At 41.0% G+C, this 14,220-nt stretch overlaps 1 protein-coding gene across 3 annotated transcripts in view; it reads right to left on the bottom strand.

Annotated features, from left to right (window-relative positions):
- The window catches only part of MAP2K5 (mitogen-activated protein kinase kinase 5), a 134,443-nt gene that overhangs the window by 100,015 nt on the left and 20,208 nt on the right, over positions 1–14,220 (bottom strand). For all 3 annotated transcript variants that reach the window (XM_035132287.2, XM_060282474.1, XM_035132289.2), the window contains exons 7-8: positions 13,982–14,030; positions 6,999–7,063 (exon numbers count right to left, since the gene is read on the bottom strand). In XM_035132287.2, the coding sequence (XP_034988178.2) occupies positions 6,999–7,063; positions 13,982–14,030 (114 nt within the window). The remainder of the gene's footprint in view (positions 1–6,998; positions 7,064–13,981; positions 14,031–14,220) is intronic.

Genomic DNA, 14,220 nt, shown 5'->3' with positions numbered 1-14,220 from the left:
CATGGGAGCAAGTGTTCCATAGTCTTGGTGCAGCCACTAAGATGTCCCTCTGCTTTCTCTCTCATCCCACTCAAATGTGCTTCCACTGTAAGTGGGACACAGTGAAGGGCCCTTCTTTCTGCTCTTAGGAAGCATTTTTTAGCATCTTCAGCAAGGGACAGTCCATGAGAACTTTTCCTTCCCTGTCCCAAGCATAGGCTTGTGAAGAGGTTATTCCTGGTCATGATTAGCTAAATGGGATTTCCGTGTTCAGAGGCAGTATACCAGGGGTGGAGAACCCCAGACCCTGTGGCCAAATGTGGCCCCTCAAGCCTCTCTATCTGGTCCGCAGTATTCTCCCTAGCTACACCATCTCTTCCAGGCCACATCCCTTACCAGTCCTGCTATGCATCTTCATTGAGTGCTTCTGCCGGACAGAAAATTTACATTCATTGTTCCACCTACTTTTGCCTCTAGCGACCGGCATGTGGTCCTAGAAGGAAGTGTGGCCCTCAGGCTGAAAAAGGTTCCCAGAATCCCCACCCTTGCAGTATATCTACAAGGGAGGCATATGACTAGGGAGGACTGACCCCTTCCCATGGGCTTAGTCAGGATATTGGGGGGGCCAGAACCGACATGATTTGCTATGCCCATGCCCCTTCCTGTCCTCCTTATGAGGTTCCCAGAGACATCTGATTGGCTGATTCTGGAAAAGGAAAGCTGGACTAGAAGGAACTTTGTTCTGATCTACTAGGCTCTTCATAAATCTACACCAAGCTCTTAAAGCCAGAATGAGCAGGCATGGATAAACATGTGGAAGATCTTGCAAAATTTTAGATGATGCAATTCAAGTGAGAAATATTATGTGTTATTTACCAGTGACACAGTTTTATATGATACTAATAAGGTGTTTTTGTTCTAAATAATTCAGTGCTGTTTCTGCTCAGCCACAAATGTTAGAAAGTGTGTGCTGTATTATAAATCACATTGTTAACATAGTTCACTGGAAATGAGGAAGCAATTTTGCAAAAAAGAAAAAGTGATTTCTCAGAGTTCTGTAAACCAGCAACTGAGTTAAAAAATGTGGCAGAAGGCAAACCCACTTTCAGTGCCACTTGGCCTTTCTAGTGAATTATTTTTCAGAAAAGCAATTTAAGTAAATACCCTAGATGCTACAGCATACAAATATTTTCCAATATATACACAACAGCCTATATACTCTATCATACTTGCTTTTTGGCAAATATTTGTGGGATAACACACACAAAAATATCTAGTTTAAATTAGACAGAGTTAATAAGTCCACAGCATATAACTATGCTAGATTGAATACTGGAAACAACTGAACTTAAATCAGATCCAGTTCACAATGTATAAGGATTTAATAGGTTTGGGGGTGTCACTAGCTGTTGTGAGCAGGGAAGGAGAAACTCATTACTTACTGTGTTTTACTTTAATGGAAGCCGCCCAGAGTGGCTGGGGTAACCCAGTCAGATGGGTGGCAAACAAACAAACAAACAAATACTGGTAAAATACTGGGGCTTGGATGGAGGACACTGGCCTAGTGTCAAGCGCTGCTCTGAGGTGCAGGGCAAGCTAGGAGGTGTTGAGTGGTAGCTGTGTCACTGCTTGAATGGGACACTCAATGAACATTCAGACAAACTGGCCATATGCTGAAACATACTTCATAGTGTGAGCAATTTTGTACTGAGCTACCAGAACAGCAAGAAAATCCAGGGATGCTTAAATTCCAGGTGCCAAGCTCAAAGTGCTCGCCATTCCTAAGTTATTAAAATGGGTGGAAATAAACATAACAGAAAGCTAAGAGCTTTAAACCACCTTTTCTTTAAACAAACAAACAGAAGGACAAAAAATTGGATTCAGCAAGTTCTCTCTAGAAATATTGCTATGAAAGTATTGATTTTTTTTTTTAAAAAAACCCCAACTCAATTGACTGAAAAGTTGTTTGTATAGCGGTATTGGCCTAGGCAATGCACTGGAACAATTTTGCTGCACAGAGTAATCAAGTGCATTTCTAAAGTATAATTATATTGTCATAAAAATAAAGCAAAGATACCCTTCTCTTCAAGCAATAAACCCACAGAGGCAGTAAAAACCCCAAACACATAGGCACATATACATACACTCCAGTGAAATGGTGTCTTCTAAAGAACACAACCCCCCCTCCCTTCTCTCACTCTTCCCTTAAGCCACAGTTAGCATGAAAGTGATCAATATCTCAATCTCCATAAACTATTTCAATAATAGTTAGTTCACCTGGAAACAGAAACTCAACGCTTCTGCTCAGCGACCTGAAACGTTCCTTCTTGTTTGTGAAATGCGAGTAATATTTCATTGCCATAATGGCTATGACTCAGTGAAGGGTTTTAGGAAGACACACACACACACACAACCACGCTTTTGTTCTTCAGTTACAAATCAATATGAGGTGCACACATTTCAGAAACATGCAGTGTGTGGAAAGCTGGAAGCCAGAAAATATAAAATGCAGCAGCAGAAGCATTTGTAATTCATTTTATTTGACGAAATGATCATCAATTGCCTCCAAGGCAATATGTGTGGCTCCTACCTCTAGCCAGAGAGAATTCAACCACCTGTAAGCTTTCAAATGGGGTAATTTCAGTTTGGCTTCTGCTGTAATACAATTCTCACATTATGTTTAAAACTCTAAATGACTTAGACTCTAAATATCTGAGAGTACCTCCTTCCCTACAGATCTTGGGTGTTAAGTTTGGCAGAGGGGACCCTCTTGATAGCTGCAATGCCTATATAGTTCAGGTAATGGTGGCTTGGAAGAGGGCATTCTCTATGGCAGCCCCTAAGCTGTGGAATTCCAGCATCTTCATTGCATAACTATTGCCATATGTTGAAGATGTACTTCTTTAACCTGGCCTTTGACCCCTCCCCAGTGTGTGTGACACGTGTGTGTGGAGTGTGTGCGTGGAGTGTGTCTGATTCAAAAATTGTCTCAACCTTATTTGTTATATTATTTTTTAAAATTACTGTAATCTGCCCAGGGACCTGATAAAAAGCAGATAAGAAATCCAATAAAATAAAGGCAATACAATCAAACACAGGATATAATTGACCCCCTACTGAGTCTTCCATTCAATCCCAGGAAATATTTCAAAATAAATATCCACAGCTAATGACTGTTCTGATAAACCTTACATGGTCTCAAATGGTATGTTGTGCCATGAACTTTTATAGATAACGATCACCATCGAACATATTAAATAGGCCAAGAAAGCTGTTCATATAAAGGCTGATCCACATGTTACATAGGACAGGAATTGCCTCTGAAAACAGCATTCTCCTGCCTTCCCCATAACATCACTAACCACATCAGTCAAAGGTATGGGACAGAGGTTGCTGGTTTTAAGTGCTGTAACAGTTTGCCAGCCTTGTGCCCTCCATATGTTCTGAACTATAACTCCCATCAGCCCCAGCCGCCACAGCACATAAGCCCAAGCATCATATGGCTCTGCTGACTGATGGGAGCTGTAGACCAAAACACCTGGCGGGCACCAGCTTGGCAAAGGCTGTATTAAGGGGAGACATAGCAATGCTGATTTGGGTGGCAGTATAACATAAGCCACATAACATGTCAGCTCCAACTTAAATTCACAGAGAGAGAGGTTGCAGATAGGCTGCTGGAATTAAACCAGGTTAACAATGTAATATTTTTCCATGACAGCATAGTAAACAGAAATCTATTTAAAAGCATGTTGTGGTTTTAAAATTCTCTTTAAAAACAAAAAACAAAAACCTTACAATGTCTTCTAAGAAAACAAAAACGTGTTTTGTATATGGAAAACAGTTCTTCCTGGAAGAAATCTTTATCATTCCCTCAAGGCTTTCCTTATGAAGTTTTATTTTAATTCATTGTGGGGTATTTTTCATACACTACTGCAGACTATTAAGTGTGAATGCTTGCATTATGGGACTTAAACTTTTGCACTGTGTAGGAGATAAAGACTTTCCTGTCAAATAAAGCACCCCCTTGCTATTGTTATCCTTAAAATTAATAAGGGTTTCTGTAGGCAGTTTCTGCGGGGAACTGGCTAAGGGAGTTCACTGCACAAGGTTTCTTTTAGGGGATTTTTTAAAAAGAGGGGCGACAAACACACATAAAAGTGGGAGAGAGTATCAAGGGAGCTGTAAACATAAAACATGCATTAACTTTCAAAGCTAGTTGGTGCTGAACAGGTGCAACAGGGGTGATGAGGTGAATGCATCTCTCACTTTCAGGTTGTATGAATAACCACAGAATAACCTCCCAGTTCTGAAAGAGGCTTTGTCCACTGCACATCTGTCAGCTTCTACCTGCTGTTACAGTGGTACCTCTACTTACAGATGACTTGACTTACGAATATTTCTACTTATGAATGGAGCTCCATCCGCCATCTTGGATGCTGTTTAGATAGGGCTGCTTCGACTTACGATTTTTTTCTCCCAATGCATTCCTATGGGATTCGACTTAATTTTTTTTTTTTACTTACGAATGTGAGTTCGGAACGCATTAAATTCGTAAGTAGAGGTACCACTGTATTATTATTAATATTTATAAGTTTATATACCACTTAATGCCAATATAGGCTTATAACCAATTTTCAATTGTATAAAAGAAGTGGCATAAACATTAACAACAATGATTAAAATACACAGAAAATCCCAGTTAAGCAACAGGACACTCAGATCAAGGGATTGCCTGTGAAAACAGGTGTGTCTTCAAGAGAATGCCAGTACAGATGGGACTGCCCATATTTGAGCAGAGGGTGATTGATAAGCCTCTCTCGCCTATCACCCACACCCAGGGGCTTGTTTTAAGATGTACCAAGGTAAGCAAAGCCCAAGGGGGCAAACCTATCTAGAAGGGCTAGATTTTCTTTCTCTGCAAATAGTTTAAGACCGAAGGGTTGAATTTTGGGACAGTAGAAAATTCAAATCCTTAGCCTCTTATCTGAGAGGTGCCCTGGAGCTGTTACTCAATTAGAACTGGACAGCTCATCAAAAGGATTAAACTACCCAAACTGTGCAGCTACACCAGGTTTACCAAATGGGGGGTCAGCAAACTTTTTCAGCAGGGGGACGGTCCACTGTCCCTCAGACCTTTTGGGGGGGCCAGACTATATTCTGTTTAAAAAAACACGACTTCCTATGCCCCACAAATAACCCAGAGATGCATTTTAAATAAAAGGGCACAATTCTACTCATGTAAAAACACGCTGATTCCCGGACCATCCGCGGACCAGATTTAGAAGGCGAATGGGCTGGGTGTTTATAAACATCGACACCTTTATTAACAAAGAACATTTAAAATGATAAAGAAATGATATAGTGGATTCTTAAGAAACAGCAGTATGAAATAAGGGGAAACAAACCAGAAGTGGAAGTTGGGGGAAGCCCAGGAGGGGAGGGAAGAGGTGTTGTAATATAAATGTTATTAATATGAGATGTATGTAATGATAGAAAAAGAAAAGTGAATAAAAAATTAATAAAAGAAAGAAAGAAGGCAATTGGGCTGAATCTGGCCCCCAGGCCTTAGTTTGCCTACCCATGCTCTTATGCATCCAGATAATAATAGGAGAAGCAGCTGCATCTTATGTTGGTTAGATGATTCACTGATCATCAAATTCAAGAGGTGGCAACTCCACCATTAGCAAACTTTTCTGGCAACTATGGGTACCATGTGCACATGATGAAAAAGGTGGCCAATTTCTCAAAAGGCAACTGTAATCACCACAGTGGTTAAGGAAAATCACACAAATCCACCCTAAAGGGCAAAAAAGCATACATTTGATGAGGTACAAGTATCTCCAGTGTCAAGCTAGGCAGTGGTTAAGAAACTATAGGTGGGCTGGTCAAACAATTCATTGAGCTCAGCATCTCATCTACCAACAGTGACCAAGACGACACTTGGGGGGTTGGAAGCAGAACACCATGACTGTATATATCCCCCAGCACCATTGGAATGCACCCAATGGAGGCTGGATAGTAACCAGAAATACAGCTTTTGTATATACACAATCCTTGCTAGTGGGCTGGCCTTCACAATAAGCATTGGCAAAGAGTTCCACAAGTTGGTTATTTAACATATGGTTACTAGCTGCCGACTGAACTATCCTCCATGTATTTATCTAATCCAGTTCTAAAGCAATTTATGCTTGTGATAGCAAGAAGTTCCATTAGCTTGATTCTGCATTGTACAAATAATTTTTCATTTTGCTTGTTGTAACCCTATGAAACACTAAAAGTAATAAACTGACTGTGTTCACAATACTAATCCATGGTTTGTTCAAAATATGACTTGTTTAACAGATGAGCAAACAAGTCATGGCCAGTTTCTCCAAAGCTTGATTTGTTTTCCAGCTGCTCTTACATCATGCTTTTGCAGCTTAGCAAGCATCTAAGATGGGGTGGTCAAATAAGTCATGTCCAAGGAAGGTTGTTGGTTTCAAACATAACCCCAAACCATTGTTAAAACAAACCATGGTTTGTAATCCAATAGTAAACCATAGCTTCACGTTGTGGTTTCTACTGGCAGAAATCAAACCATCATTAGTCACCTGGGCTTGGTTCACACATGCAAACAAATTATAGTTAGGCTAAACAAACCATGGCTTAGAGTTATGGGTATGCCAGGCCACTTGCACATGGGGTGTTCTAATCTTCCACCTCAGCTTATTTACTCAGTAGAAGCAAGACTGACAACACTCCAGAAATAGCATTTTCAGAGTACAGTAGCTACTTTCCACATCCACCTGGGATTCAGACAATACCAAACAAGATACATAAAAACAGGGGCCATTTTTCAAGATCTAAGGTAGTTATGGCAACTCCTAGAAACATTAAATACAATCAGCGCTTCACAGAGGAAGAATAAAGGCCAGACACCTCATGACACATTCCTAGAGAAGGGGGGTGGGAACCACTGCCTTCTCTTTCCCAAAATTTGAGAGCAAAAAGAAGAAAAAGGAGGGGGGGCAAACACTCACTTGTAGACGGTTCCTCCATTGCCATGACCGAGGATGTCTCGATACCGTATGTCTTGTTCATTCATCTCCACGAGAAAGAAAGAAAAACAAAAGAGATGTCATGCCGTGGATGGAAGTGTCAAGGAAAAGCAACTCTAGGCCATAAACAACCAGCCGTCTGGGTCATTTCAAGTTCAGCTGCAAGAACGAGGAGATCAATACAACATTTGCTGTCCAATTTATAAAAGACAATACCAAGGGACAAAGTGATGGAAAGTTTAATGACAATTTGTTTGCCTGGGTCATTTCATTAAAGTTTGATAAAAGGTGTCAAAATGGAATGATAACATAGCTCAAGAGGAGCAGATCACAGATATGGAGAGGGGAAAAGAGGTCTTGACTGCAAACCAAGGCCTAGGTTGGGAGGGGGCTTAAGAGGCCCACAGCTAACACTGACATTAAATGTGGCCAGGAACCTGTCACTGCAGTCCACCTACAATTTTGTTCTAGAACTGGTGAAGAGCCATCAAAAAAGATGTTTGAACTTATTCCAAGGATGGCATCTTGGTCAACCTGAGATCACAAAATAAGTAGTTTCCAAAATTTGTAGAACACAAACCAGTTAAGAGACTGAGAGTCAGCTGCCTATTCAGGCATTCCTACCCAACAACAAACTCCTCCCTCCTACCCTGATAAATTTTTCACTTAGCAGATGTTGTCACTAAGCAGATGTTAAGAGATAAACCCCACTGCATCCACATGTACCAATCCAGCACCTGGTACAGTGGTACCTCGGGTTGCGGACCCAATCTGTTCCGGGGTGCCATTTGCACCCCGGAAAGTCTGCAACCCGAGCGGCAATAGAGCGCATGTGCGAAAGAGTGCTTCTGCGCATGCGTGAAGCGCGTAGGCCGCTTCTGCGCATGCGTGCGTGGCGGAACCCGGAAGTAAACGCTTCCAGGTCTGCCGCATTCGCAACCCGGAAAACCGCAACCTGCAGCAGACGCAAGCCGAGGTATGACTGTATTGTGTCCAGAAGACAGTTCTGCAAATTACTAGAGATGCACAAGCACCAGTGAAAATAAAGGTAGTTTCACAGATGTACTATAACAAGACGACCCTTATCATGAGAGATATAATCCTGACACACAGGTTTTGTTGGGCAAAATATTTCAGCATGCTTTCAGCAGCAGAAAGTGGATTTTAGAAGCAAATTGCATGATAAGATAAAATGTTCAAAACTAATCTTCTTGAAGGCAACAAAAGCCAAGCTTAAAATGTTCTCTGCTGCACTACAATTCAATGATAATCTAAATCCAGACATCCCCAAACTGTGGCCCTCCAGATGTTTTGGCCTACAACTCCCATGATCCCTAGCTAACAGGACCAGTGGTCAGGGATGATGGGAATTGTAGTCCAAAACATCTGGAGGGCCGAAGTTTGGGGATGCCTGATCTAATCTAAGAAAGTATTTTTTATTTCTATAAATGTGCAGGTCTAAACTTGGGCAATCTGTGATCATTAGATTAGCACAACGGCACAAAGTAGACTTCATATAAATTGCCTGTTTAGTTTGTTGCAGCAAACTTAATATATTGAAATGAATTAATACCCAATGGCCAACCATGAATCAAAATTAAGGTTTATGCTATGGTTTTTTCCCCTTTCAACAAAAGCAGACGAAGAAGGGAAGAACATTTTGAGAAATTCTACCTTTCCTGAAATGCTGTGTTTCCTCATAAAAGGTATGACTAAGAAAAACCTAAAAGAAAATACCACCTAGGCTCATGAACTTAAGTGTCTCTGAAGGATTTCTTGCCCCGGAGAAATGGGCACACTATGATCCAAGTAAATACAAATGTGGGGTACTATCTACACAAACTTCTCCTGAACAGCAATTGCCAATCATTTCAATGGACTTACACTGTAAAAGTTCCCCGATGAATTCTGATGTAGGTCAGTTATTTTAATCTACCTTTGTACAGAGACATCGGAAAAGAAACACTTCAGATTTGCATCGCTGCAAATGTCCTTTGGGGAGTAGCAGTTTTGTTGCTTAATTATACAAGCTTTGATTCAGGAAGGACCAGTAAAGGTTTCACAAGCACAACTGTACTGGGAGTTTTGCAGGAGTGTTTCTTCACTCCATTTCATTTAACCTGTGTTTGGCCAAGTCACCTATTTTAAAAAAGAGTTTATTGTTTCCCATGACTGCTACCTTGAGCAGTGGTTCTCAAACTTGCTTCTCTGGGCCACACTTTCAGAATAAAAATCTGCTAGCGCCACACCAATTTTTTATTTAATAAGAAATACATTGGAAAACAAAACAAAAAAAACTCCTAGCAGTGCTTGATTTATAACATAGAACACAACTACTATATAATAGGATCGTGAGATACAGGTATCCAGAAAGTATAAAATAATGCAGCTACATAAGAACATGAATCATTCCCAAAATGTAATACTTATTGTCCTTGAATCTTCCCACCACTTGCCATCCTCTCCTGCTATACCAGTATGGTATGTCAGACCCTTTGACAACTACCAACCTAGAGTGTTCATATTCTTCAAAGTGTAAACTGGGCCCAAGGATGGCCAGATGCATTTTGAAGCCAGAGTAAAATAAATCCAAATTGCATTCCCCTACCCCACCGCATCCTGCCAACCTAGCAGTTCGAAAGCACATCAAAGTGCAAGTAGATAAATAGGTACCATTCCGGCGGGAAGGTAAACAGCGTTTCCATGCGCTGCTCTGGTTCACCAGAAGCGGCTTAGTCATTCTGGCCACATAACCCGGAAGCTGTCTGCAGACAAAGGCTGGCTCCCTTGGCCTATAGAGCAAGATGAGCGCCACAACCCCAGAGTCGTCCGCGACTGGACTTAAAGGTCAGGGGTCCCTTTACCTTTACCCCACTCCAAGATGAGCCACAACCCATTAAAGCAACTCTGAGCTACACACCTGTTTACTGTGACCCTTAATGATGACCCAGTTCTGTGGTTTGAGTTGCCAAAAAAAATCCCCCAGAGTCATCTGAAAACCAGCTGGATCTATCAGTCTCCAGGGGCAGACCATTCTAATAGGTTCCCTACCACTGCAGAGGAGGAAAGCAACTGAAAGTTTAAAACTCAACAGGAGGTGATCTGAACAAGCAGCTAATGCTATAATCCACCTCTCAGATGACCCTCTTCCTGCCAGAGTGTGGCTGGCCACATGTGTCAGGCTTATGACACGTTGGGGCAGCTCAACTGCTGTCATGCAAAGCTATTAAGTTATGACCAGCCCTAGACTTAGAAGCCTCATTATGAATATTGAATTCCCCCAGGACCAACAACCTGGGGATCCTCAGTGCCACAAGATCACATCTGTCAGCTCAGGCTGGGAGGTATTATTATTATTATTTAATATAGTAAATCAACAGAGTCCCTAATGTTTCCTGAGCGCCCATCACAAGACTTCATTCATTCATTTATTTATTAAATTTGCATGCTACCTCTCATCTGAAGATCACAGGGCAGTTCATTACATAAAATACAAAATGAAAACCCATTCAAGCCGACAGGAAGCCTGTAGACAAGTATCAAATTACTTATAGACTATAGTGGCACCCTCTCCCTGACCCTCAAGCCTGCTCTGATGCCGCACTGAGTAGTCAGGTGGGCACTGCAGGAAGATACCAACTCCACCCTGTTCACCCACCCAGATCTCAGTAATACAAACCAGGTTGGCCTCCTCATCCAGCAACAGGTCATGGATGAGAGAGACCTTATTTAAAACTGACGTAGCATTCAACAGCAGCACCCACAAGCCTGAAGGTTGACTGACAGAGCAACCAGACTTCCTCTGGCTGTCCAAAGAATGATTCTCGTGTTTAATCAAAGGCATTTTCTCCCAAGGAGTCCCCAATTCCAAATTAGTCTGACATACTCCTTGATGAGAACAAGAGGCCTAACACAGGCCGTCTTGGTGTGGCCTTTTCTTTAGAAATGTTGAGGCTCAAATACATCACAATGGTATGTATTTGCAAACCTGATGAACTCCAAATGTTTTCGACAGCAACTCCCATCAGCCCCAGCCAGTATGGCCACATGATGCTGGAGTTGGAGTGATCATAATGGTGCTGGCTGGGGCTGATGGGAGTTGTAGGCCAAAACACTATCAGGTTGCCAAAGGATGCCCTACTTTACTAATGTAAAATCCAATTGATCAACTCAGAGACACATTCCTATAAATACCTGGCAATTTATCAATAATAATTATGAAGTGGGAAGCCTCAATAAAATCATAACTACAACTTCATAGCAGGTTCTGAAATACTAACTTTTCTGAAACAACCTTGATTGGCTGCCAATGTTAATAGAACTAATGGCAAGTAAAAGAGTATCCAATTACGGATCAGCAAACAAAACACTCTTTGTTTATATCTGCTGTCCTGGAGAGAAGCAGCATGCATCTCTTATAAATCATTAGAAGCAAAAATGCTCAATTAATCCTTATTTGATACGTAAAGCTCTAGGAGAAGTCCGGCCCTATAAGCTATGCCTCCTCTGTACCAATCGAAGCTCTAATGGCTTCAGAAAGCAGTCACACTCTATGAGCAGACAATTGAAGAGATTTAGTAAATCCCACTTTATAGAGCAGAGACTAATCGGAAAACACAAGCCAGTCAAATGTTTCTTATGAACTGTTGACACTACATCAATGCTGAATCAATTGGCGGCATTTTCTCTGAGTGACAGAAAAGAAATAAATATTTATATCACATAACCTATATCAATGAACCTAGGCAGAAAGCTATTTCTAACCTGTCAATATTTGATTATCTTGAAGAATCGTGTCCCCTTTCTTTTAATGATTAATATGAATTCCTTATTAAACCTAAGTGGAGTCTATCAGGGAAAAATGTCTTTATTAATGCTTTCAAGCAGAAGGTGCAAAAAAGGAAAAAGAAATAAAGAATTACCCACTGTACTACAGCTATACTAAAGTATAGCTTAAACCACCAAATTATTAAAAAAACAACCAACAACCACCCTAGAAGCTACAACCAAAGAAACTTCCCATGTCGTGTCTTTGAATCAAGTACGGTTAGTAAAACCAACAAGACCACACAATCTTAGGGAACTTGACATTAATTCTCTCCCTTCCCCCCAGTTAAGAATGTTCTGATTTCACTGACATCAAGAGAACTTAAATAGGCTAGACTTGGAATGGATATCCATGACTCCCACCACTAACCACCCCTCAGTGTAGAGCCCTGTCCATGTTTCCTTGTGCAAGGAGGCTTTCTCATTTGCTTCAATTGGCAGCAGGGTGGGGGGGAGAGAATGTCTACACATCAACCCCTTTAGATCTGACTGCTCTGCTGAAATGAAGGGGAGAACTTCCGGTGCACTATATTTCAAAAGAGCTGGTGGTCACCATAGGCATCTAAGTAAATTAAAGATACAATAATTCATCCACTACAACAGCCCTTCATTCACTTATTTTTGAAACATGTATAGCACTAAAGGGGTATGGATAATGCCCCCAGTTTGAAAACTATACAGATCTTTATATCCCTAAATTCCTGAGAACTCTTTGCATGCCTGGGCTTCCCAAAGTCATCTACAAGGATCGTTTTCTTTCCCCATCAAGTATTTAAAGTCCTCCACATTCCATTAAGAATATTAAAAATACTTCTTTTCTCAGACAGAATATTTAAACTGAATGACACCTTTTTCTCCTCCTCTACCCCAGGAACCTTAAATATTTTTTACAGAAAAGCATTTGTGAAAGATTAAATCAAATGCTGAGGGTGGGTAAAAACAATAGGCATGTATTTTATTTCATTTTTATAAAGCCCCCTTGCTATATTTCAGGCAAGAGTCACAGCCTAGACTTAAAAAAAGAAGAACTGAAATCCATATTCCTAAGTTTTATTTAAACAATTCTGATCACAAATAAGCAAGGCTGCAGTGCAGGTGACACTAGCGGGACCATTCTCATCTATTAAGAGCACAATGTTACAGGTGAGCCGCTGAAGGACAAGCGTGAAGACCAGCTTTTATCTTCTTGACACGCTCAACTACAACTACTTGATTCATGAAATGCCAATGAGGCTTGGAGAGGTCACTGTGTGAAGGCACTGAATACGCATCTGAGATAATTAAGATTTCAGCCTTCGAAACATGGAAGGGAAGTGAACAGCAGTTAAGAAAATCAATAAGAGTCTTTTATTTGCAGTGACACAGATGTCTCAGTCAATAGTGTCTAATAGGCAAGCTTGATCGCTGTGGACAGGTGCCTGCCTCCAAGGCTATCAAAGGGCTTTCACCATGACAAACATTAAAACTTATTTATGTTGCTATTGAAAGATCCTGCTGCCTTGCAGGTACTTCCATTTAGTGGTGTATATTTAAAGTCATTATGCCACTTTGGGCCTTCCCGCCTATTTGAATCAAAACTGGCCAGGAAGGACTTGCCCTGAAGTGTCCATTTGCACATCAATTGTGAAGCTATTGCATTCAATTGCAGGTGCCAGGGAAAGGCAAGGAAGCCTTCTGCAGATTTCTGCCCCCTTTATAGGGCAAACTGATAACTAACACAGTGCTCCAAATAACATGACAATGCATACTTCTACTACTACCTCCACTCTTCATCATCTGGCAGTGTGTGTGTGCCTTAAACCTATATGCAAAGATCTAACAAGCCAGGAATCCTATTTGCTATTCAAAATTGATTAAGTTTTCTTCCCCTAAATTGAGGTAGCAGCAGAACGACGGATGCGAAAGGCGCTTCAATCTATTTGGAGCTAAATCTGATTAGTGCATTTTGAGAAAGGCGAAGCAAATTGGTGTGCCAATCCAAATCAATCAGGACAGAGGCGCCTCCACAATACGAGCCCTTTCACAGCTTCTCCTCTACTTTATTAAAAGACCACATTACGGATAAGTGAGCAGTAAGCATCTCTGAGGCTATCCTAAAACACAAGACATTCATGAACAAGCCCATCCAATACACTTACCTGGCCATTAGCTAATATTTTCTTCAGTTCTGCAGAAGACTTCTTCAAACTGCACAATCAAGAAGGACAAAAAAGGGTATTTTTAGTGATTGCACCAGTGCACTTTATTGAATGGAACTGCAACTCATATCCAACTAAAAAAGTATAACACTACTTAGCATTACATCTGCCTATAATCACAGCTGTGTGAACTCAGCACCCAAGCAATTAGCCTACAATTAATTATAACAGTTTTACTT

Source organism: Zootoca vivipara, chromosome 14 (genome assembly GCF_963506605.1).
Source record: "Zootoca vivipara chromosome 14, rZooViv1.1, whole genome shotgun sequence".
In the NCBI taxonomy this organism is placed as follows: Eukaryota; Metazoa; Chordata; class Lepidosauria; order Squamata; family Lacertidae; genus Zootoca; species Zootoca vivipara.
The sequence above is the reverse complement of the archived record's forward strand: the minus strand, read 5'-3'. Positions and strand labels throughout refer to the sequence as shown.